The sequence below is a fragment of the Mastigoproctus giganteus genome, chromosome 12, assembly GCF_048544385.1.
Source record: "Mastigoproctus giganteus isolate SK-2022 chromosome 12, ASM4854438v1, whole genome shotgun sequence".
In the NCBI taxonomy this organism is placed as follows: Eukaryota; Metazoa; Arthropoda; class Arachnida; order Uropygi; family Thelyphonidae; genus Mastigoproctus; species Mastigoproctus giganteus.
Genome location: NC_143586.1, coordinates 35,187,228 through 35,212,963, shown reverse-complemented (window position 1 = coordinate 35,212,963; position 25,736 = coordinate 35,187,228). Strand labels below are relative to the sequence as shown.

Here is a 25,736-nt window from a genome sequence, read left to right as displayed (position 1 = left end):
CTTGATTTGATTATCAGTAGTGATTCATCATGCACCAAGAATCTGCAGATAAAGGAACCACTAGGTGGCAGTGATCACAGTGTGCTGAAGTGGGATTTACTCAAAGAGGTAACTACCATCAGGGGTAAAGTGAAGGGTTATTGCTTTCGTAAAGGCGACTACGATGGTCTGAGACAGTATTTAAATTCTATACAGTGGGACCAACTGATGATGTTACCAACGGCAAATTCAAAACGGGAAGCATTCAAAGAACTTATCTTGGAAGCTACTAGGCTTTACATACCAACTAAGAAATATTGTTCAAGGCCTAAATGGATGTTAGATGAATTAATGAGACATATGGCAGAGAAGAGAAATGCATGGGATACATATAAATTAACACGTGACACAGAAGTCTATGATAGATATAAGTTGATCTGTATCCAAGTTACAAAGGAGGTTAAGGAGGCGAAGGCAAATTATGAGAAATCTTTGGCAAGGGATGCAAAGAAAAACAGCAAAGAGATCTTTACTTATGTAAACTCTAGAAGGAAGGGGATGAATCAGATTGGTCCACTTGATATCGATGGGTCAACTGTTGATGATCCTGCTCAGGTAGCTAACAAACTAAATGAATATTTTGCATCCACATTCACACATGAGGAGTTATTCAGCGAAGGGAATGCCAGAGGTGTGTTCAACTGTGACAGTAAGTTAGATAATCTTGTAATAACTGAGAGTAAAGTGGAGGAGAAATTGTTGAAGATAAAGACAAGAAAGGCACCTGGGGTGGATGGGGTCTATCCAGTTATATTAAAGGAGGCAGCAAAGGAAGTAAGCAAACCCTTAGCCATAATTATGAGGGCTTCCTTGGACTCAGGGGAGGTACTCATAGACTGGAGATGTGCAAATGTGACCCCAATTTACAAAGGAGTATCAAAGGCTGACATAAGTAATTATAGACCTGTGAGTTAACTTCTGTTCCAGGAAAATTAATGGAGGCACTGGTTAAAAAAACGCTGCAGGATCATCTAGATAAGACTTCAGTTATAGCTCGGACACAGCATGGTTTTGTTAAGGGGAAGTCTTGCCTGACCAATTTGATTGGATACTATGATGCAGTCACAAAAGAACTGGATGCAGGGAATAACTTTGATATTATTACTTGGATCTTAGAAAGGCTTTTGATACTATTGCACATGGAAGAATGCTGCACAAATTGGAGCAGTGTGGCATTGGAGGCAAATTGCTGCTATTCATAAAGGGATCGTTGAGTGGGAGAAGACAGAGAGTGGTAATCAATGGACACTGCTCATCCTGCACTAATGTTATTAGTGGAGTCCCTCATGGTTCAGTGTTGGGTCTATTATTGTTTTCTGTATTTATAAATTATATTGATGATGGTATATCAAGCTTAATGTCCAAGTTTGCAGATGATACAAAAGTTGCAGGGTTGTTAAGGACACTACTGATGCTATGCTGCTGCAACAGGATCTGAAAAGGTTGAGCAGATGGGCTGAGAGGTGGCAAATGAAGTTTAACATTGACAAATGTAAAGTACTACATATGGGAAACAGCAACCCCAGACCAAAGTATCAACTCTGTGGTACTACACTGACAGTGGTAGAGTATGAAAAGGACCTGGGGGTAATTGTGCAGGCAGATATGAAGTTCTCTGTGCAGTGCAGACAGGCTGCAAGAGTAGCTCATGGTGTCTTATCAATGATATACAGGAATATTTCTAGCAGGGATAAGGAGGTGATTATTCCCTTATATAAGGCAATGGTCAGGTCACACCTTGGGTACTGTATACAGGTCTGGAGACCACATTTCAAGAAGCATGTAGAGCTGCTGGAATGAGTACAGAGAAGGGAAACAAGATTAGTGAATGGAACAAAGGGTTGCTCTTATGAAGAAAGGCTTAAGTTCTGTAAATTACAGAGTCTGGAGTCTAGGCACCTGCGAGGTGATCTGATAGAGATGTATAAAGCCTTGAATGGTTTGAGCATGCTCAATACTGATGGGATTCTGCCTCTTGCTCAGAATAATCACCTGAGAGGGCATAAATTCAAATTGAGGAAAGACAGATAGATGTGCAGAAATTTGCCTTTAGCCAGTGGGTAGTTGGTTGGTGGAACAGACTCCCATCCCTTATTGTGGAAGTTGATAGCTTAAATAAATTTAAGGCTCAGTTGTGCAGGTATTTCGAACGAATGGAGGGGTGAAGTGGAATTTTTTTTTTTTTGGCTGATGCTGCATAAGCTTGCTTTCTTGCATCATATGCCTCTATTAATGCTAATAGTAACTTTAGAAATGCTCTAAGCAGCCAAGTTTAGATATGGGCAAATTTTATAAATAAAACTTTGAATGAGCACCTCTGAAGATGATCTGACAATATTTTCCTTAAAGCAGTTATAATCAGTGGTGACGTCTAGCACAGACAATTGAAACAGAAATGATATGAAGAAAAATCCTAGGTATATTTATGTTTGAAAGCATACTGTTATTAGCAAGTAATTCTATGTCTTGACATAAAATGTATATGATATCAGTGAAATTTAAGTGAAATTTAAGCCCAAAGGATTAAAAAAAATTGCTCTCTTTTTTCTTCAAATAAAAATTATGAATTCAGCTTTCCAAAAGTCAAGGGTATTGCTATTGATACCCTAACCCTGTGACTAATATTTTATAGAATTTGGTACAAAAAGTTGTGATTTGTTACTGCTTGAACAGTAACAAATCACAGCTTTTTGTATATCTAATACATACATCATTTTCTGCAGCAAATTATCTACATTGGACAGCTGGAAGATATACCTTCTTCATACTTCCATTATAGAGCTTGGAAAAGGTGTAAAGCAAACAAAAAAAAAAGGTCCAATCTCATCTTCAGTAGTTGAGATTATATATACGGGGTGTCTCAAAAATATTGGTACAAACGTTTAGTGGAGGTAGGTAACATCTAAAGGAATGTGAATCACATAGGAACCCATAACCGGAAACATCACGGGAAAATAGTAGCAGAGGCACAAGAAGCAGAAATGACACAAGACAATAATTAGTGGCAAACATTTATTTGACATAATATTAACAATGGAGTACAAGATGGATGCATTTCATGATGTTACAACAGATGCCCGAATGTTCCACCATGAGACGCGATGCATGTGTGACATTGACGCAGCATGGATTGGCGGACACGGTCGAACACACCGGGAGTTTCTTTGACAGTAGCAGCAGCGCAGACGAGTCTCGCCACGAGATCCATTTCTGTCTCCACAGGCGATTCATACATGATAGATTTGAGGGCCCCACACAGAAAGAAATCAAGGCTCAATAAATCAGGTGAGTGTGGGGGCCAGGCAATGGGTCCACCATGGCCAATCCATCGACGTCCAAAACGCCTGTTCAAATAGTCACGAACACACCTTCCATAATGGACAGGCGCCCCGTCATGTTGAAACCGAATGTTGCATCTCAACATTTGGTTTCAACATCGTCAAGTAACCCTGGTAGAACTTGTTCAAGAAAAATCTGATATTTAGCGGAGTTCATGCGGGATGGTAACAGGTATGGGCCGACTAAGCAGTCACCGACCATACCCGCCCACACATTTATTGCGAAGCGATGTTGTGCCGCATGGGGGCGCACACCGTGTGGGCCCTCTGCTAATCCATACACTAGGTGCATGTCTGCCAGCTCACAGTTTGTATATCGATGCATGCTCTTTGTGTGGCAACTACTGCTTGAATGAGTAAACCAGAAATTTTCCCTCTCTTGAACTGATGAACAGTGCCGTGTACTGACTTCGGTGACATTTCCGGTTATGGGTTCCTATGCAATTCACATTCCTTTAGATGTTACCTCATCATCATCATCATCAGCCATTTTCAATCCACTGCAGGATGAAGGCCTCTGCAGCAACTTTCCAGTTCCTTCTGTTTTGAGCACTGGCCATCCATTTACTACTCAAAAACTCATGAATTTCATCTATCCATCTCCGCCTTTGTCTTCCAGGTTTTCTTCTAGCTCCTCTTGGGTACCATTCTGTTATTTTCTTAGTCCATCTGTCATCATGTCTTCGAGCTATGTGTCCTGCCCAAGACCATTTTAGTTCTTTAGTTTTGATAAGAATGTCCTTTACTTGAGTTTGCTGCCTAATCCATGTGTTTCTCTTCTTATCTAACAGTCTGATTCCCAATATAATTCGTTCCATTCTGCGCTGTGTAGTTCTTAGCTTCTCTTCCATTCTTTTGGTGAGTGCCCAAGTTTCACTTCCATAAGTCATGGTGGGGAGTATGCATTGATTCATTATTTTACGTTTCAGACAAACTGGGATATTGCTCTTCAGTATGTGACTATATTTCCTGAATGCTATCCATCCAAAATTTATTCTTCTCTTGACTTCCAGCCATTTATCATTATTACAGCTAATAACTTGTCCCAGATAAGTATATGACTCCACCTTTTCAATTACTGCTCCTTCAATCATTATTTCCCTTTCCGTGGCATACTTGTTCATCATTACTTTTGTTTTAGCCATATTCATCTTTAGTCCAAAATCCTTACTAACTGTGCATAACTGATTAAGGTTTTCCTCTAATTCTTTGGGATCGTGGCTTATGACCACAATGTCATCTGCAAATCGTAAATGGTTTAGGTACTCTCCGTTCACATTGACTCCTTTCTGCGACCAGTCTAATCTTCTGAAAGCTTCCTCAAACGTTTAAGGGAGGTAGATGTTACCTACCTCCCTTAAACGTTTGTACCAATATTTTTGAGACACCCTGTATATTGAGTTCTTGAGTAGGACTGATAAATTGTTTGATATTGACCCAGTTAGAGCTGAATATTGTGTTAGAACACAATATTCAGCTCTCCACATACCTTTGAATCGAGAATCAATAGCACTGGCCCAGAATGAGAACAGATAGATGACAATAGGATGAAGAAAGGCATAAATATAATTGAATAATGATTTGTGATTTTGTACACATGTGATCTGCTGTTTCAGATACTGGAAGGATTTGTTGAATTTAGGCAGCAGGATTATGTGCACATAAAAGAAAAAATAGGAATTGTAGATTATCCCAAGATCTTTATGATAAGGAACAGAGAGAATAGGAATACCAACAACAATGGGAGTGATGAGAAAGTTATTCTTATTATAAAACATGCACAATTTTTTAATTTTAAAGGATTAATATCAAGATGGAAGCTGGCCAAGAAGTTTGGCAAAATAAAGAGTTGTGTTAAAGAGCAAGTTGATTCTGCTCTGCTTTGACTTAAGATCAGCATTTGCCAGCTTATTTATCATTTTGTTGTCTAGAGAATTATAGTTTCTCAATGAATTATATATGAAAACCAGGTGATTGCCAAATCTGTTTTAGTATAAAGCTGATTTTATATGAAAATCTTTGGATTGTGTATTACTCTGGTTGCAGAGCTGTTAAGATTCTGTGTAGAGCATATGTTGAAATCTGATCACCTTACATCTAATCAGATGTAAGGGCCTTAAATATACTACAAACCAGTGCACAGACTGTTCTTACATATGATGTACGTTGTAGGTAAAAACAAAATAAAATATATGGAGTATCGGTTGAGATTTTGTCAGTCAACATTGTTATGTCATGTTACCTGTTGTTATGTCACTTGACATCTGCCTGTACATGCAGTCGAGTAGAAGAGGGAGAATGCAGTGAGTGGGTGGAGTCACAACCCATCAAACACTGCTTTCCCCCTCTTCTCCTCGCCACCATTTTGCAAGGTGTCTCTGAAGTTTTACCAGAGTTTCTTATCAGACACTCTGTATTTAGTATTTAAACTAGGAAAAGGAATGCAACTTGAAAGAATAGAAAGAAGAAACAAAAATAAGAAAATGGAAAATAACTAGGTAACATCATCTTCACATGATAAAAAAGGTAAGATAAGGTAAGCAGCAGCCGTTATCAATCTGCAGGATGGAAGCCTCCTCAATGATTCATGTTGAGGGAAATGGACTATAATCTGCCATGCTGGTCCAGTGCAGGTTGGCAGATTGACCATATTTAGCAGTCAGGGGCCTGAACCCAGGTCTACTCAGTGAGCATGTGCTACTGCACTCCCACTCCTGACCACTTGGCTACAGCGGCCTGACCTTCACGGAATATCCAGTAACTAATGAGATGAAATGTTTCAGATAGTATTAAGCTAAAAATAACCTAGTATATTTCCTTTTCATTTTGCCATGAGAGCTAGCATTTCTTGTGTGATAAATTTATATTTCACAGAATAATTTTAATTTCATTGTGTGTGTGTATGTATGAGACCTGGACTAAGAACTAAAATTGTTTCATTTGTTTTGTTATATTATTTTGTTTGACTAATAAATAAAATTATCCAAATAAATAATATTAATTACATATTTTTCCAGTTGGATATAAATAATTGTAGATATTGGAAAATATCTAAAAAATATTGAATAGCATAATTTGACAGGTAAAATCACAAATATTTATTAAATTAATATGTGTGTATATTGTGTCCATCAGAGATTGATTGGTTTAGAACTGCCCTTTATTTCGAATTATGTTGGGTCACTGAAAATGTAATTTTAGACATATAGATAATCCTTGAAATAAAATTAATTTCTGTTTCAAGGATTTTTTTTTTTTTTTTTTGTCAGTAAAGTGTATTTTATTCTAGGACAAAGAGTATTGGATGTTAGAATGTCAGTTAATGCAGGCAAAGCATGCAAAGGTAAGGGCTATTTCTTTCAGTATGTTTAAATATATTACTATATATTACACAGCATATAATGCAAAAATATCCTCTGCATCAATTTATTTATCACTTAATTCAGTACATATGTACTGATGAATGATTTAAATCTCTCACACACACACACACACACACACACACACACACACACACACACACACACACACACACACACACACACACACTTCAGTCTGCTCTTATAGCTCTCTCTCTCATTTAGAAATGTGAATTGGAGATTAAGTATAGTAAAATCTCATAGATGTGGAAATATTGGGATTTAGCCCTTGCCAGATTTTTTGAAAATTGAATATTGTAGACAACTGTTAGTGGTAAAGCAACAGTTTCCAAAGGATTATATAAGTTTTGATGAAGCAGAGTTGCTGATGCAACAGTTATTATGGATCACTCACTTTGGTATAAAGTTTTCTGAACAATGGATAAACATATTAAAAATATCAGTAAAGATTAAAAAAAAAGCCCATACTCTCTTTAATAAAAGCATGAGGGTCTTAGTCTGGGATCCTAGACCCTTATACCTATAAGGTTCTGTCTGCTCTCCATATGTATTTACTGTCTGTATCTGAAGAGCAGATATCGATAAGCTCATGTGATATGATTAATCAGTTCATTGAAAATCAAAACTCTGCAGTGCATTTCTCATTGGTTGCTCATTGTTCCTAATCACACCTGACAGATGCTATAATTCAGACTGTACACAATATAAATTTTAAAGTGGGGGGGAAGCTTGTGAATTTGATGCTTATGGAAACTTTCCTGCAGCTCGTGCTCTGGAAAGCTACAATATCATTCACATTGCAAGCATAATGAATGATATTCTATGGTTGCAAAGATTGCATTTGAGAAACAGATGTGCAATTTCATTGCTGAAACAATTTACAGCATTACATTCTTCACAGTATCTTATTACAGTGGCCAATGAATTTAACCTATTTTTTTTTCAAACCCCATAATAAAATATGTAATCCACACTTATTTTGTATCTCTGAGCAAGTGTGACCTTGATTTTGCTGGCCTTGATTTTGTTGGGGGCCATTAATTAACAGTTTTGTTTTAGTAGTAAAAACAAAAATCAAAAACAGTATTTATTAACAAACCATTTAGCAAAATGTTAATTTTTATAAGCTTAAAATGTTTTGGACCCCAACTTTTGTGTTGTTTAAGAGTTTAGCTTGATCTTAGATTTAAGTCTCAAATGAGATCATTTAGTTCCACTTGAAAGAAATCGAATGAGTTTGACTTTTCTTGGGCTGATACATATTCTATATCCTTGTTGGAAACTTCATTTCTTCATCTTCTCAAGATGGACAAATGAAGTGTCCGACATCTTTTTTCTCAAGTCCATGTTTCAAGAGAATATGGAAATAGAATGTCATCACAGTGGGCTACTTGCTGTATTGCAGAAGTCTGGTTGGTTTATTGCATCTTATTAATGTTAGATGAAAAGCTGATGGTCTTGGTTAAACAAAAGTAAGGGTCCTCAAAATGGTCTTTTTACTCCTCCTGTATAATGCAAAGGGCACACATTTAATTTTTCCATCCAACCATCACTGCACAATGTATAAAACATATACTACCCCCCAAAAAATATGCAGGCACACACACTGATATGCTACACCCTTCAAATGCATGTCAGCCCTCTTGTGCCACTGTGACACATTCCACCTTCCTGGACAGCCTTTTCACCAGTGAATGATAGATTACAGCAGGTTCCTCCTACAGAACAATGATCATTTGAGCTACAAATATGGGATGGCTCAGCCAACATTCCAGTTTCAGGAGAAGTTGGCCACATGGGTGCTCCGCAGGGTTCAAATTGGGACTCTGCACTGGCCATTTCAATTTTTGTACATTCGTGTCCACGAACTGAACCATTCTTGAACAGCAGTGGTGTGGCATGGCATTAACTTGTTGAAACAAACATTAATCAATACCAAAGAATGGCCACATTGGTAGGAAGCATAGAACTGTCCAAAATATGTAGCTGTCTGCATTCATGTTTTCCTGGAGAATCACCAAATGTCCTACACAATAACTCCACCTCCTCCAAACCTCATTGTCACAATGCATTTATACAGCAGACTTTCTCTTGGCATCCTCCACACCCATCTGATCAGAATAGGGTATAGCAATATTCATTTTGCCATGAAATGTGAGACTGCTGATTGTGATGAGCAATGCTTGGCTCGTGCATCTCTTTTCTTCCCACACTGGAAGAGTGGGAAGATTATAAGGAGATTCATAGGTGCATTATTTTTGTTGCAGTGAAGGCATGCACATTTTGTTATCCAAAGCCTTCTGGCAGTTGGGGGCCATTAACAGTGTCACATTATCAGTTTCTTGTCAACCCATCCATTACTCAATTGTGAGAGCATGGATGAGGTTCACAATTTGAGGGCAATATGTAGTATTGGTGGAATATTTTTGCACATATTTCTATGACCACTGGAAGTACAAGTTTAATTTACCCATGTAACTTTTGAATTAATATCATATAACCCTTCTTTAGCATGAATCGCTTTATGAATTTTAATTGATTCACCTAAACCCCTTAAATAGTTTATATCAATTATCAGGCCATTCTTAAAACAGTTGAGCCCATAATTCATTCAGTTTTTTCACAGATGCTGTTATTGAGTTTTCACCTTCCATTCAAAATAGTCCCATTCATTCTCTATAGGATTTAAATCTGGCGACTTGGCTGGCCACTTTAAATACCCTATCATAACCGGCCTCAGGTGTCAAGCGTTTCTGTGGCCAAACGATCCTTGTGCGATTGAAGAGCGTTTTTCTGTAAGTGATTAGGTTCTCCTTTGTTTTCTCCCTTACTTATTAAAATTTTCCATTAAGTAGCTCAATTTCTTAAAAGCACTAAGAAGAGAGTCCAGAAGAAGGAAAGTACCCTTTTCTTTAATTTAATTTGTCTTACTAACTGTACTAACCTCTACGCTTGGCCACAAAGCGGCACTGCTCCTGCTTCCCTGTGGCGGGGCCGGTAACCTGAGTGGTAAAGATAAACCCCACAGTCAAAAGGAGCTATCATGGATATAAATAGTTATCCACCTTTAGAGCCTTTGAGCTCAAGACAAGAAATTTCTGACATTGACCATGACTCTATTTAACCGAAAGGGCTCTGAAGGGAAACAAAGTGTCCTAATGATATTCCGAATTTCCTGGTGGTACGAACCTGGTGGTTCCAACTTGCCTACAGGTTGGACGAATTTCTCTATCTGTCCAACCTGTAGGCAAGTTATCACCATTCTTAATACAAAAATGTTTAGAATCTATTGCAGGGTCACCAAATATGATGAAGCGACTACAATCCGGAGACCTCCTGATTGAAATAAACACCTCAAAACATTCTGAGTGTCTGTTAAACACAACATCATTTGGGGCGCTGACAGTATCAGTTACTCCTCACAGAACCTTAAATTCATCAAAAGGTGTGATCAGTGAGTGGGACCTAATTACAGTCTCTGAAGAAGAACTATTCCAAGAACTTAGTAGTCAAAAGGTAATAAATGTGTAAAGAATCATGAGTAAAAAAGATGGAAATCTAACTCCAACAAGAACCATCATCTTAACATTCAGTACTCCAGACTTACCATCTTCAATTAAAGCTGGCTATTTGAATTTTCGGATTAGACCATATATTCCGAATCCCGTTTGTTGCTTTAAATGCAGAAATATGGTCATTCCCAGCAGGTGTGTTGAGGTGAAGCCATATATCCCATCTGCAGATCTAAAGAGCACACTCAAGTGGATTGCTCAGTCAAAACCCCTGTTTGTCCAAACTGCAAGGCCCCATGTACCAAACGTATTTCGAGGCCAAGCGATATTCTTGTGATATATAGAGCGCTCTTGTAAAGTGATGAAGTTATTTCCTTTTAAGTTCCTACATTTCTATCAACAGTCTTTCTTTAAAACTAGTTCTATACTCGAAAGCCACAAGTTAAAACACAGAAAGGAAACACACCTTTCTTTTTCCTATATTTCTAGTTCTACTAATCAACTAACACTTCAACTGCTTGGCCTCTGAGCGGCACTGCTCCTGCCTCCCCGTGGCTGGGCCGGTAACCTGGGGGGAAAAGTTATCTTCCAGGGCTAAAAGGAGTAACGATGGATAAAAATGACTATCCAGCTCTAGCGCCTTCAAACTCAAGGTTAGATAAACCCAGTGATGATGAATTAAGGCAACCAAAAAGGCTCCAAAGAGAAGTGCAGTGCGGTTCATTCCACAGCGCCAGTTCTGCTTACCAAAAGTGGCCCACTGGGCACTCACATCCTTTCATCCGGGCTTCGAGTCAAGCAAGCCGGACTTCTCACCCATTTAAAGTTTGAGAATGGGTTGAGGTCATTTCGGCCCCAAGACCTCTAATCATTCCCTTTACCGGATGAGACTGATTCCCTCGAGCGCCAGCTATCCTGAGGGGAAACTTCGGAGGGAACCAGCTACTAGATGGTTCGATTAGTCTTTCGCCCCTATACAGGCTGGTTGGAGATACACACTCTCTCCAACCAGCCTGTCGGAAAATTGTCACCATTCATCATCCAAAGATTTTTGGATTCCATTGCTGGAACACCAAAAATGGTTAAATGACTGCAATCCGGAGACCTACTTATTGAAACAGCAAACTCCAAATATTCTGAGTGGCTGCTCAAAACAACGACATTCGGTGGCCTGCCAGTATCTATTACTCCACACAATACCTTAAATTCCTCGAAAGGCATTATAACCGAATGTGATCTACTTACAATATCTGAAGAGGAATTAGTTCAAGAACTGAGTAATCAAAAAGTAATCAGTGCCAAACGCATCTAGATCAATCATTTTAACTTTCAGTACCCCGGATTTGCCATCCTCAGTAAAAGCTGGCTATTTAAACTGCCAAATTTGGGCTTATATCCCCTAATCCCATTCATTGTTTTAAATGCCAAAAATATGGACATTCCCAACAAGCATGCAGAGGAGAAGCTATTTGTCCTATTTATGGTTCCAAGGAACATACAGAAGAGACTGTTCAGCATCAAGTCCCATTTGCCCCAACCGCAAAGAAAGTCACCCAGCCTTTTCAAAATCTTGTGAAATGTGGAAAACAGGGAAGAAAATTCAAATATATAAAATTGAGCACAAAGTCACATACCCCGAGGCACGCATACAGATTGTTGACCACGCCCAGTCCTTCATATGCATCTCACACTCAAAGCTTTAATTCAACAGCAGTACAAACAGATGTATCAGTACCTCCCAGCACATCTCTGGCTAATTGGGTTAAGAATACATTATCAAACTCAGGAAAAGACACACATCAAACTAAAACCAGTGAATCGACCAACACTCCAATCAGCATCCCACCTGATACTCGGACAGTCCCACATGACAAAGAAAAATTAAAAACTACTAAAGACAACAAGAAACCTGAATCATCCACCAAATCTAGTATGGAAGTAGATGTACGTTCAGATCATGAAAAACCCATACTAGAACTTCATGCAAATGACACTATGGATACTGGAAGCCCCAGCTTCCCAAAAAAAAGACCGGAAAAAATGCTCCTCAAACAAAAAAACAGTCAGATGAATCATCCTCAACTAAACCTAAATGAACCACAGTATCTTACAATGGAATTGCAGAGGTTTTCATTGCAACACTGATGATATTCAATACCTAATTAACCAATATTCTCCAGTTGCCTTCTGTCTACAGGAAACTTACCTAACCTCACAAATTTCTCCTTCGATAAAGAACTATTGCCTTTATCGAAGAGATCGAAATACAGATAATGCTGCCCATGGTGGTGTAGCAATCCTAGTAAACTCGAAGATCCCACTCAACTAAACATATCCCACTCCAAACTGAAATAGAAGCTGTTGCTGTTTGTATAATTCTCCATAGTGCAATAACACTTGTCTCAATTTACCTACTGCCAAACTGCACTTACTCTTTAAAAGACCTTGTAGACCTCTTTATACAGATACCTCCACCTCTCTGTATGTTAGGGGACCTTAACAGGCACCACCCCCTTATGGGGCTCTCCTAAATTAGATAGATGGGGTAGCCTAATTGAAAGCTTTTTAAAGGCACTAAATCTCACTGTACTCAATACTGATGCACCGACACACGTACAGCTCCCAGCAGGATACACCTCAGCAATAGATCTCTCAATTTTTTCACCAGTACTAGTCCCAACCATAGTGGTATGTGGTTGGGACTAGTACTGGTGAAAAAATGATCCCATGGGCAGTGACCACTTCCCAATAGTATGCAACTTTCTGAAAGCAAAGACTCCTTCAACTCAACCCTGCAGAAAGTGGAAATTTGTCCAAGCAGACTGGGCAAAATTTCAGTCATCAATTGACCTTGATGAGGAAAAAATCTGCCTCCAGCATATTGATAATGTGACAGATTACATCACGTTGCATCTTCTAAATGTGGCTAAAGACACAATACCACTATCAAATCCACTGTGCCGAAAGCATTATAATTACTGGTGGAATGACAAATGCACCACAGCAAAGAGAGCAAAAAATAAAGCCTGGAATTCATTTCGGCAATGTCCGAGCACAGTCAATTTCATTAATTATAAGAAATTAAGGGCAAAAGCACGCTTCGTACAAAAGCAAGCAAAGAAAGAATCCTGGACCCGTTTTGCATCCAGTTTTCACAGAAATGCTGATCCCAAAATAATATGGAAAAAAATTAGACAGCTGTCTGGTAAGTTTCCTACCATACCTTCTCCAATCTTCTGGAATGGGAAAGATCTCTTTAATCCTGTAGATATAGCTAATGCTTTAGGCAATACTTTTGCAGAAATCTCAGCAACATCAGCCTATACTACCTCATTCCAACAAATTAAAAATACTAAAGAAAAGCATGCTATTAATTTTCAAACTGCCTGCCTTTATCCATATAACAAACCTCTGAAATATTCTGAACTGTTACATGCCATTAAAACCGCCCGCAGTGGTGCTGCCGGGCCAGATGGGATTTATTATGTCATTCTACAACACCTTGATGACAAAGCTTTGCACCTCCTCCTGGTCTTTTACAATCGCATATTTTTAGAAAATGTTTTTCCAGCTTCTTGGCATCGCTCTACAATTTTGGCATTCCTGAAGCCTGGAAAAAATCCATCCAACCCCAATAGCTATAGACCCATATCTCAAGCTGCCTCAGAAAAATTCTTGAGAAAATTATCCACAGAAGACTCGTCTGGATCATTGAATCAGAACATTAGCCATATCGACTATGGCTAATGAGCCATAGTCGATATGGCTTTTGTAAAAACAGGTCATGCTTTGACCTTATGGTCAAGGCTGAGTTTGCCATCCTTAATGGTTTCAATTAAGGATATTAATGATATTAATCACTAATGATATTAAGAGTAGGAGACCGGCGGAATTACTTAGCAAGTACAGGTCACTGTTGAAAAAAAGCCGTGAATTAGGGTTGAACTTGAAAGTGTCTGCAATTCTGCCCAGACACGATAGGAGGGAGTATATGATGAGAGCCTTGTCGATCAATTCGGCCCTGAAGGGATTGTGCAAGGCTCAAGGGGTAGAATTTTTTTCAGCCTGGACTGTACTTGTTAACAGGAGAGATTGCTTCTACAGGGATGGGATACACTTAAATAGAAAGGGTGCAAGAATTTTTGCTGATGCTGTCGAGGCAGTGTTAGGTGGGTCGGAAAACTGCTAGTTGGGGGGGATACAAGGACTAATAGATTAACAGTAGCCACTGGCAGAGGTGGAAGTGATTCTTGCACTGCTTCTATTCGAATGAGCAGAAGTCTGAAAAACAAGATGCAGGATATTTCAGAGACTGCTGGTAGTCATTGCGTTACAAGTAAACACATGGGTTGTGTAAGGGTAGCTAAGAATAGAAACAGGTGCATGTATACCTGCGTGTACACCAATGCTAGGAGTTTGGTAAATAAATTGGATGAATTTGAGGTATTGCTCAAAACATCAAAGGCAGATATTGTTGGGATATCAGAGACGTGGTGTCACACAGATATAAGTAATGCGGAACTGGAATTTGGGGAATACAATGTATATAGAAAGGATAGACAGGACAGGAGGGGAGGAGGGGTTATGCTATTAATTAAGAAACACATAAAGTCAAAGGAAGTGAAGCCAGTTGACATCGATGGACAGGGCAGTGTCGAGTCGGTTTGGTGTGACATAAGCATAGGGAAATCAAAATTGAGAGTAGGAGTGTGCTATAGGCCTAATGACTCTGATGAGTATAATAATATATTGTACAGGGAAATAGAGTGGGCCAGTAAATCAGAGAGTCTTATAATGGGGGATTTTAATTTCCCAGATATTGACTGGAATTTGTGGGTTGGTCACTCGCACACTAGCAAGGCTTTTGTGGATTTATTGGATGATTGTTTTCTACATCAGCATGTTCGTGAGGCAACAAGAGGGAGCAATACTCTTGATCTGATTATCAGTAGTGATTCTTCATGCATTAAGAACCTGCAGATAAATGAACCACTAGGTGGCAGTGATCACAGTGTGTTGAAGTGGGATTTACTCAAGGAGGTAACTACCATCAGAGGTAAAGGGAAGGGTTTTTGTTTTCGTAAAGGCGACTATGATGGTCTGAGACAGTATTTAAATTCTATACAGTGGGACCAACTGATGATGTTACCAACAGCAAACTCAAAATGGGAAGCATTCAAGGAACTAATCTTGGTGGCTACCAGGCTTTACATACCAACTAAGAAATATTGTTCAAGGTTTAGGCCTAAATGGTTGTCAGATGGACTAATGAGACATGTGGCAGAGAAGAAAAATGCATGGGATACATACAAATTAATGGGTGACATGGAAGCCTATGATAGATATAAGTTGGTCTGTAACCAAGTCACAAAGGAGATTAGGCAGGCAAAGGCAGACTACGAAAAATCCTTGGCAAAGGATGCAAAGAAAAACAGAAAGGAGTTCTTTACATACTTGAACTCGAGAAGGAAAGGGATGAATCAGATTGGTCCACTGGATATTGATGGTTCAACAGTTGAGGATCCTGCTCAGGTGGCTAAAAATCTAAACGAGTATTTTGCATCTACATTCACGCATGAGGAGTTATTCAGGAAGGAGAATGATGTAGATAAAGTAAACATTGGCAGTGAGCTGGATGATTTTGTAATAACTGAGAGGAAAGTGGAGGAGAGATTGTTGAGGATAAACATAAAAAAGGCACCTGGGGTGGATGGGATCTATCCAGTTATATTAAAGGAGGCAGCAAAGGAAGTATGCAAACCCCTAGCCATAATTATGAGAGCTTCTTTGGACTCAGGGGAGGTACCCATAGACTGGAGATGTGCAAATGTGACCCCAATTCACAAAGGAGGATCAAAGGCTGACACAAGTAATTATAGACCTGTTAGTTTAACTTCTGTTCCAGGTAAATTAATGGAGGCACTGGTTAAAGAAGCACTGCAGGATCATCTAGACAAGAATTCAGTTATAGCTCAGACGCAGCATGGTTTTGTTAAGGGCAGGTCTTGCCTGACCAATTTGATTGGATACTATGATGTAGTCACAAAAGAACTGGATGCAGGGAATAACTTTGATATTATATATTTGGATCTTAGAAAGGCTTTTGATACTGTTGCACATGGAAGACTGCTGCACAAATTGGAGCAGTGTGGCATTGGAGGCAAATTGCTGCTATGGATAAGGGGATGGTTGAGTGGCAGAAGACAGAGAGTGGTAATCAATGGACACTGCTCAACGTGGACTAATGTTATTAGTGGAGTTCCTCAAGGTTCAGTGTTGGGTCCATTGTTGTTTTCGGTGTTTATGAATGATATTGATGATGGGATATCAAGTTTAATGTCTAAGTTTGCAGATGATACAAAGGTTGGCAGGGTCGTTAAGGACACTACTGTCGCTATGCTGCTGCAACAGGATCTGGAAAGGTTGAACAGATGGGCTGAGAGGTGGCAAATGAAGTTTAACATTGACAAATGTAAAGTACTACATATGGGTAACAGTAACCCCAGAGCAATGTATCAACTCTGCGGTACTACACTGACAGTGGTGGAGAATGAAAAGGACCTGGGGGTAATTGTGCAGGCAGATATGAAGTTCTCTGAGCAGTGCAGACGAGCTGCAAGAGTAGCTCATGGTGTCTTGTCAATGATATACAGGAATTTTTCTAGCAGGGATAAGGAGGTGATTATTCCCTTGTATAAGGCAATGGTTAGGCCACATCTTGAGTACTGTATACAGGTCTGGAGGCCTCATTTCAAGAAAGATGTAGACCTGCTGGAACGGGTACAGAGAAGGGCAACAAGATTAGTAAATGGAACAAAGGGTTGCTCTTACGAAGAAAGGCTTAAGTTTTGCAAATTACAGAGTCTGGAGACTAGGCACCGGCGAGGTGATCTGATAGAGGTGTATAAGGCTTTGAATGGTTTGAGCATGCTCAATGCCAATGGGATTCTTCATCTTTCTCAGAATAATCACCTCAGAGGGCATAAATTCAAATTGAGGAACGACGGATGTCGGATAGATGTGCGGAAATTTGCCTTTGGCCAGCGGGTGGTTGGTTGGTGGAACCGACTTCCATCACTTGTTGTTGAAGTTGATAGCCTAAACAAATTTAAAGCTCAACTGGACAGGTATTTCGAACGAACGGAGGGGTGAAATGGGAGAGGGTTTTTTTTTTTTTTTTGGCTGATGCTGAATAAGCTTGCTTTCTTGCATCATATGCCTCTACTAATGCTAATGCTAATTGACATAGAGAAGGCTTTTGATACCACCTGGTGGTATGGTATACTTAGTGATCTTTACCTTCTCGGACTACGAGGCAACCTTCCTATATTTGTTCAGAACTTTTTACATACTAGATCATTTCAAGTTCGATACCAACATGCCCTTTCCGCAACTTTCATCCAGGAAGAAGGTGTTCCACAGGGATCAGTACTGAGTGCCACTCTTTTTGCTCTGAGAATAGATTCTATCACTAAGCAGCTTCCAAATACAGTTGAGACTTACCTTTATGCAGATGACCTTTCCATCTCCTGTCATTCTCAAAACATGAGATCTATTGAAAGACAGCTTCAGATATCACTTAATAAAATTCAACAAAGGGCGAGCCACAAGCTATTGGCTCTCGCAGCAGAAAACAATTGCTATTCATTTTTGTAGACAACACAAACTTCATCCAGATCCTGAACTTCAAATTTCTAATGTCTCCATCCCGGTCACCAGCAACATCCAATTTCTAGGATTAACCCTTGACAAGAAGTTAAATTTCCTAGATCATATTAAAAATATATGGACTTCCGTCTAAAAAAATTAAACATACTGAGAGCTTTATCTGCCCAAATGTGGGGTGCAGATCGTACCTCCCTTCTTCAGTTATACAGGGCATTAATCAGAACCTGCCTCGATTATGGTGCTCCCATCTATGATTCTACCAGAAAGAGCGCATTATGCTGGCTTAATCCCATTCAACACAGTGCTATTAGAATTGCAATTGGTGCATTCAGAACGTTGCCAGCACATAGTCTCTACATTGATCACGAGCCCTCACTAACTTTACGCAGGAAAACACTGTTACTGAAATATGCTGTCAAGATACAAAGTTTTGCCTCTGGTACTCTCAGACTAATAATAAACTCTTTCAGTTTAAACATGAACCGAAAATTTGGTGCTCCAGTGTCCGTACATCGAGACCAGAAGAAGTAGTCCTTTCAAGGGCAAGGATAGGTCATATCCATCTGACCCAACTTCATTTACTCACAGGAGATGATCCACCACAGTGTACACATTGTTCTAACAATTTGACTGTAAAACATATTCTTATTGGCTGCTCCTACTATAAACAAGACAGAACTTCATCCTTGATCACACTGGTTAATCTTCATAAACCAATAACTCTTGAAAATCTCATTGGTGATAAGGCAAATATTTCTGAATTTTTTGAGTTCCTCAGGCAAACTGGGCTTTTTAATTATTTCTGATTTCAGATTTTCTTCTGACTTTATGGAAAACTCATCTTTTAATATAATAAGTGACTGTTTGTTGTTGTTTGTTTGTTTGTTTTTTTAGGAGCATTAGCAACTAAGGCCATATTGCTCCGGGATATGCGGTGGTCATTCCTTGACCTTTCTGCATCCTCCGTATTTGGTGGTGACGGGCTCGAACCCCGGTCTAAGCAAGAAGTGTGTGCTACGCACTGCTGCTCCTTCCCACCTGGCTACGGAGGCACCTATAATAAGTGACTAGGCACATTATGGCCTTAGCAGCTTATGTGCCATTAAGCCTCCATAACAACAACAACCAAACTGCAAAGGAAGCCATTCAGCCTTTTCCAAAACTTGTGAGCTATGGATAACAGGAAAGGAAATTCAAAAATACAAAATAGAAAATTTGTTTCTATTGCAGCTCAAAAAGATGTATCAGTTCCGCCTAACACCTCTCTCTAGCAAATTGGCTTAAATCTACACTTTTAACCTCTAAAAAAGATACTCCTCCAAAAAATACTAGTGAAACCACAAATACTCCAGTGAGCATCCCGCATCCCTATTCATACTCTATCGGTTTCAGTTGAAAAAGAACAATGAAAATCTGACTCAAAAAAAAAAAATAAAATAAATAAATAAATAAATAAAATGGGAACTCTCCCCAACAGTATGGATGTAGATGGACTGTTAAATACTGAAGAGCCCATTCTAGAACTCCATGCAAATGACAGCATGGATATTGGATGCCCAACATTCCCAAAAAAAAGACCAAAAAAAATGTTCCACACACAAAAAACAGTCAGATGAATCACCCCGTGCTAAATCTAAATAATGCATAACATCATACAATGGAACTGCAGAAGACTAAGCAGTCATTCTGATGACTTAAGGAATTTACTAGTTCATTTCAATCCCATGGGTGTATGCCTACAGGAAACATTCTTGTCACTCCAAGTTTCACCAAAATTCTCAAATTATGTGATATACAGACAAGATAGGAGTTCAAACTCTCCTGCCCATGGTGGAGTAGCTATTTTTGTTAACTCTGATATTCCATCCAGGCCGATCCAATTGAGAACCACTCTAGGAGCTGTGGCAGCTCATATTGCAGTTGGTATTTCAGTTACCATTGTTTACGTCTATATTTCATCATCTCTACCACTTCCACAGTCAGAACGTGACAACCTGATTTCCCAACTCCAATTTGTCTTTTTGGTGACTTTAATGGACACTATCCATTGTGGTGGTCTGCTACAATGGATAGAAGAGATAAATTGATAGAGGAATTCATGAATAATAATGATCTTAATTTATTAAGTTCTGGATCTATGTACATCCACCTACCAACAGGATTTGCTTCTACAATAGACTTGTCAATTTGTAGAAGCAAATCCTGTTGGCAGGTGGAATCACTACAAATGGGTAATTCCACATCCTGTTCAACAATCCAATTGGCAGTTTAAAAAGGCAAAATGGGGGGGGGGGACTATTCTTCTGCCAAAATACTCTTAGACAGATTTTATGTTCAAAGGCAACATATTGATGATGTAAATACTTACGTAACCAATCATATTCTGACTGCAGCTAATGCCTCCATTCCAAAATCCATGCCATATCGCAAACACAGAAATCACTGGTGGAATACAGATTGTTTAATTGCCAAACAGGGAAAAAGCTGTGCTTGGAATAATTTCCACAAGTATCCCACCACTAGTAACCTAATTGCTTATAAAAGACTCAAAGTAAAAGCTAGACAAGTTAGGCTGAAAGTGAAACGGGATTCATGGATTGCTTTTGCCTTAACCATCACCAAAGATATGGATACACGGGTCATCTGGATCAGAATATAGGTGCTAAATGGAAAATTCGTTTGACTGCCCTCTCCAATACTTCATTGGAAAGGAAAAGACCACCTATCTACAGCTGAAGAAATTGCCAATGCACTAGCAGAATCATTTGCTAAAATCTCTGCTTCTGCCTCTTATGTGTCCACCTTCCAGAACATCAAAGCAAGTGCAGAACAGTATAAAATCAACTTCTTCATGCACTGCTCATTCCCATACAACCAACCCTTTGCATTAATAGAACTTCAAGAATCATTAAATAGATCTTCCAGTAGTGCAGCAGGTCCAGATGGTGTTCATTATGTTATGCTAAAGCATTTACTTGAAGAAGACTTGAGACCCCTATTAATTTTTTATAATCTGGTCTTCTCTGAAAATGCCTTTCCTTCTTCCTGGCATCATTCGTTCATTATAGCCTTACCAAAACCATAAAAGATCCTTCCTGTTTTGAAAATTGCAGGCCAATATCTCTTGAGCTGCATGGGAAAAATTTTTGAAAGGATGGTTCATACTAGGCTCACTTACATCCTGGAGTCAGAGAATCTCTTTCCAGAACAACAGTATGGCTTTCAGAAGAATAGATCAATGCTAGGCATGCTTATCAAAGCCGAATCTCATACCTGCAATGCCTTTGTCATGAAACAACATCATGGTCAATTTAGATCTTTAAAAGGCATTTGATACTACATGGCATCATGGTATTATTATGGACCTTTACCATCTTGGGCCATTTGCTGGAAATAATTCAAATTTTTTTTGCAATTGCGTTCTTTTCAGGTCTGATATAAAAATGTACTCTCTACATCTCACATTCAGGAAGAGGGAGTCCCACAGGGATCAATACTTAGTCAAACAGTTAGCAGCATGACACAAGATATCCCAAAAACTGTTCAAACTTATATGTATGCAGATGACTTTATCATTTCCTGTCAAACTCAAAGTACGAATACCATCGAATGGCAGCTCCAAATTGCCATAACCAAAATAGAATCCTACTCTTCTCGGAACGGTTACAGACTATCAGAAAAGAAATGCACTGTCACTCACTTTTTCAAGAAACGAGCTCTCCATCCTGAACCTGAACTACAAATAAACAATAATTGAGGACTGCTCTGGGAGCTTTCAGGACTTCTCCGAATTAGTCTTTATATTGAAGCGCATGATCCCCCATTACACCTATGTAGAAAAACACTACTGCTCCACTACGCTGCTAAGATCCCGAGTCTACCATTGCATCCAAGTTGGGAGTATTTTTACATTACTTGGTGGGAAGCCTTCTATGAGAGCAAGCCAAATAAAAATAGACCTGCCTCACTCAGGATCAAAGAGCATGTTCAGAGCTGTAATGTCAGTTTAAATGAAATTTTTCAAGACAAGTGCACCTGTTCCACCTTGGACATATGTCTGTCTCTCAAGATATACACTTTCTCTGGTGGGAGAAAAATATTATACCTCCCTGCAATATCAGACAGTTACATTTAGCTCATGCTACTATGAATCATTAATGTAAAATTTATACAGATGGTTCCAAAACTGACAGTATGGTAGGACTGTCAGTATGACAGTACAGATCAGTTTTTCCTTTATTTACTATTTCAGTGTGCCTCCGTAGCCAGGTGGGAAGGAGCAGCAGTGCATAGCACATGCTTCTTGATTAGACCGGGGTTTGAGCCCGTCACCACCAAATATGGGAGATGTGGAAAGGTCAGGGAATGACCACCGCATATCCCGGAGCAATATGGCCTTAGTTGCTAATGCTCCTAAAAACCAAATAACAAACAAACAAACAGACTATTTCAGTCACACTACCACTAGCTTGCAGCGTCTTCACAGCTGAATTATATGCCATTAACTTAGTAAGATTATTGAGCTTTCCATCTCATCTGCCATAATTTACCCAGACTCCCTCAGTGCTGTCTCTGCCATAAGGAAGAATTTCTCCTCTTCTCATCCTACATTGAAACAGATTCATTCCCAGCTATTCTCCTGCAATATGTCCAACCAGTCAATCAGTTTTTCTCTGGCCATTCTGGGAAACGAAAGTGCTGACTTTGTCGCTAAACATCCTCAACCTGCTCTCTCACAACATTCTCAGGTTCCTCACTCTCACTATAAGCCTGTCATACGCAAAGCATGCTATGATAAATGGTTACAGATCTGGAAAAGTGACACCAACAATAAACTTTACCAGATAAAAGAAGATCCAAAGCTGTAACTCTCTGGCTTCCGATGAAACAGACAAGAGGAAGTGGTACGGGCAAGCCTCAGAATTGGATTCACTCATCATACTCATCTCTTCCTATTATTGGGAGAAAACCCACCACAGTGCTCATCCTGTCAGATGCAACTTATGGTCCGTCATTTTCTGGTTGATTGTCCCTTACATGCAACCATCTGGTCAAACACTTTTCAGTCACTCTCCACATTGAATATATCACCTGATTTATCTCATTTCTTAGGAAATGAAGAAAATATTGAAGGACTTTTATTGTATCTAAAATATATTGGCTTTTACAGAAGCATATAATTTAACATCTCTAACTATACACTTCTTGTGAATTAATGATGAACATTAGCAAGGGCACATGATGCAAGAAAGCAGGCTTATATAGCATCAGCCAAAAAAAAAAAAAAAAAAAAAAAACATGCACCCCCTTCCCGTTTCACCCATCCACTCGCTCCAAATATTTGTCTAGCTCTGCCTTGAATCTGTTTAAGCTTTCAACTTCTACGACAGATGGAAGTTTGTTCCAGCAATCAACTATCCGCTGGCTAAAGGCAAACTTCCACACATCTATCCTACAACTGTCTTTCCTCAATTTGAATTTATGCGCTCTCAGACGATTATTCTGAGCAAGAGGAAGAATCCCATCAGTATTGAGCAATGCTCAAACCATTCAAGGCTTTATACATTATACACTTCAATCAGATCACCTCACAGGTGTCTAGTCTCCAGACACTGTAATTTGCAAAACTTAAGCCTTTCTTCATAAGAGCAACCCTTTGTTCCAGTCACTAATCTTGTTGCCCTTCTCTGTACTTGTTCCAACAGCTCTACATCCTTCTTAAAATACAGTACTCAAGGTGTAGCCTGACCATTTCCTTATACCCAGGAATAATCACCTCCTTATCCCTTCTAGAAAAATTCCTGTATATTATTGACAAGACACCATGATTTACTCTTGCAGACTGTCTGCACTGCTCAGAAAACTTCATATCTGACTGCACAATTACTTCCAGATCATTTTCATTCTTCACTACCCTCAGTCTAGTACCACTCAATTGATACGTTACTCTTGGGTTACTGCTACCCATATGCAGTTCTTTACATTTGTCAATGTTAAACTTCAGTTGCCACCTTTCAGCCCATCTGCTCAACTTTTCTAGATCCTGTTGCAGCAGCATACAACTGCTGTTGCAACAGGATCAACAACCATTAACTACATTATTAACCATTAGCAATCATTAACAACTCTACTGACCTTCATATTGTCTGCAAACTTGGACATTAAGCCTGATATACCATCATCAATATCATTAATGAATACAGAAAACAACGATGGACCCAACACTTACCCCTGGGGTACTCCACTAATAACATTAGTCCACGAAGAGCAGTGTCCATTGATTACCACTCTCTGTCTTCTCCCACTCAACCATCCCTTTATCCATAGCAGCAATTTGCCTCCAGTGCCACACTGCTGCAGTTTGCGCAGCAGTCTTCCATGTGCAACAGTATCAAAAGCCTTTCCAAGATCCAGATATATGATATCAAAATTATTCTTTGCATCCAGTTCCTTTGTGACTACATCAGAGTATCCAATCAAATTTGTCAGACAAGACTTCTCCTTAAAAAATCTATGCTGTGTCCAAGCTATAACTGAATCTTGTCTAGATGATCATGCAATGGTTCTTTAACCAGTGCCTCCATTAATTTCCCTGGAACAGAAGTTAAACTAACATGTCTGTAATTACCTGTCTTCCCCCCTTTGATCCTCTTTTGTGGATTGTGTTCATATTTGCACATTTCCAGTCCATGGGTACCTCCCCTGAGTCCAAGGAAGCTCTCATAATTATGGCTAAGGGTTTGCTTACTTCCTTTGCTGCCTCCTTTAATATAACTGGATAGATTCCATCCACCCCAGACACAATTTGGCCTTAGTATCCTTTGTGTCATTAAATCCAATACTAACAACAACTTTACCATAACCCTTGCTTCCTCATGCCAGTTTAAAATCATTAGAGGCTCTGTGAATACGACAGTTGTCATTCTGGAGTATCGAAATCATGAGTGGCCCTCATATGCCTGCAAAAGGCATAGCCTGATCATCCAGAATATTTGTATAGACATCCTAATTCATCATGGTTATTGTTTAAAGTAGGGGACCCTCTTCATAATACAGTGAAACTTCTCAAAGATGACTACCTTCGGTTCCACATATATTTAGTCTTTTATAAAGATGATATAGTTACAATAGTTGCGATATTTATATATGATATGATATAGTTGGAATATTTATATAGTTACTTCAGAAACTCCAGATTCATAGAAATCTATGAAAAACACTGTCTGCCAAACAACAGGATTAACAATCACGGTCAGGTAAGAGCGTGACTGTTAATCTGATGTTAGACAATGGTCGTCTTCGAGAATTACAAATTACCTAGAAATCTATATACAGCCAGTAGACAACAGGATTAATGGTTATGGTTGGGTCAGAGAGTCATCTAAGAGAATACAGTTTTAGTACACAGGACACTTACTTAAAACCATTCTAAGAAATATTGGTCTTTTTTAAAGGTAGTCTCATTGAGGAGGTGGTTGCTTGTAGAGGTTTCACTGCAGCCTCAGTGATGCTTTCATCCTGAAAGCATCACTGACCCACCACCATCTTTTGTGGCACCTTGCACACAGTTTGGTTGAAGTGCTTCATTGCTTTTCCAGTAAACTCAATGCCTGTCATCATTAGAGTATAGGCAAAGTTTGGTTTCTTCAGACTGTATTGTAGATTTCCAGGCATCATCAGTACAGTTTTTATACTTTTTAGCCCATATTAAAAAAATTCCAGCTAATATCTGGGCTTTTTTTTTGTACAGTTGTTAACATTGTTTTTTTTTTTTTTTTTATGTAAACCCCAAACACGAG

General features: G+C 39.1%; 1 protein-coding gene across 2 annotated transcripts in view; it reads left to right on the top strand.

Moving 5' to 3' along the window:
* The window catches only part of LOC150076877 (protein phosphatase 1 regulatory subunit 21), a 371,714-nt gene that overhangs the window by 282,848 nt on the left and 63,130 nt on the right, over positions 1-25,736 (top strand). For both annotated transcript variants that reach the window (XM_090386067.1, XM_090386066.1), the window contains one exon: positions 6,667-6,720. In XM_090386067.1, coding sequence (XP_090242193.1) covers positions 6,667-6,720 — 54 coding nt within the window. The remainder of the gene's footprint in view (positions 1-6,666; positions 6,721-25,736) is intronic.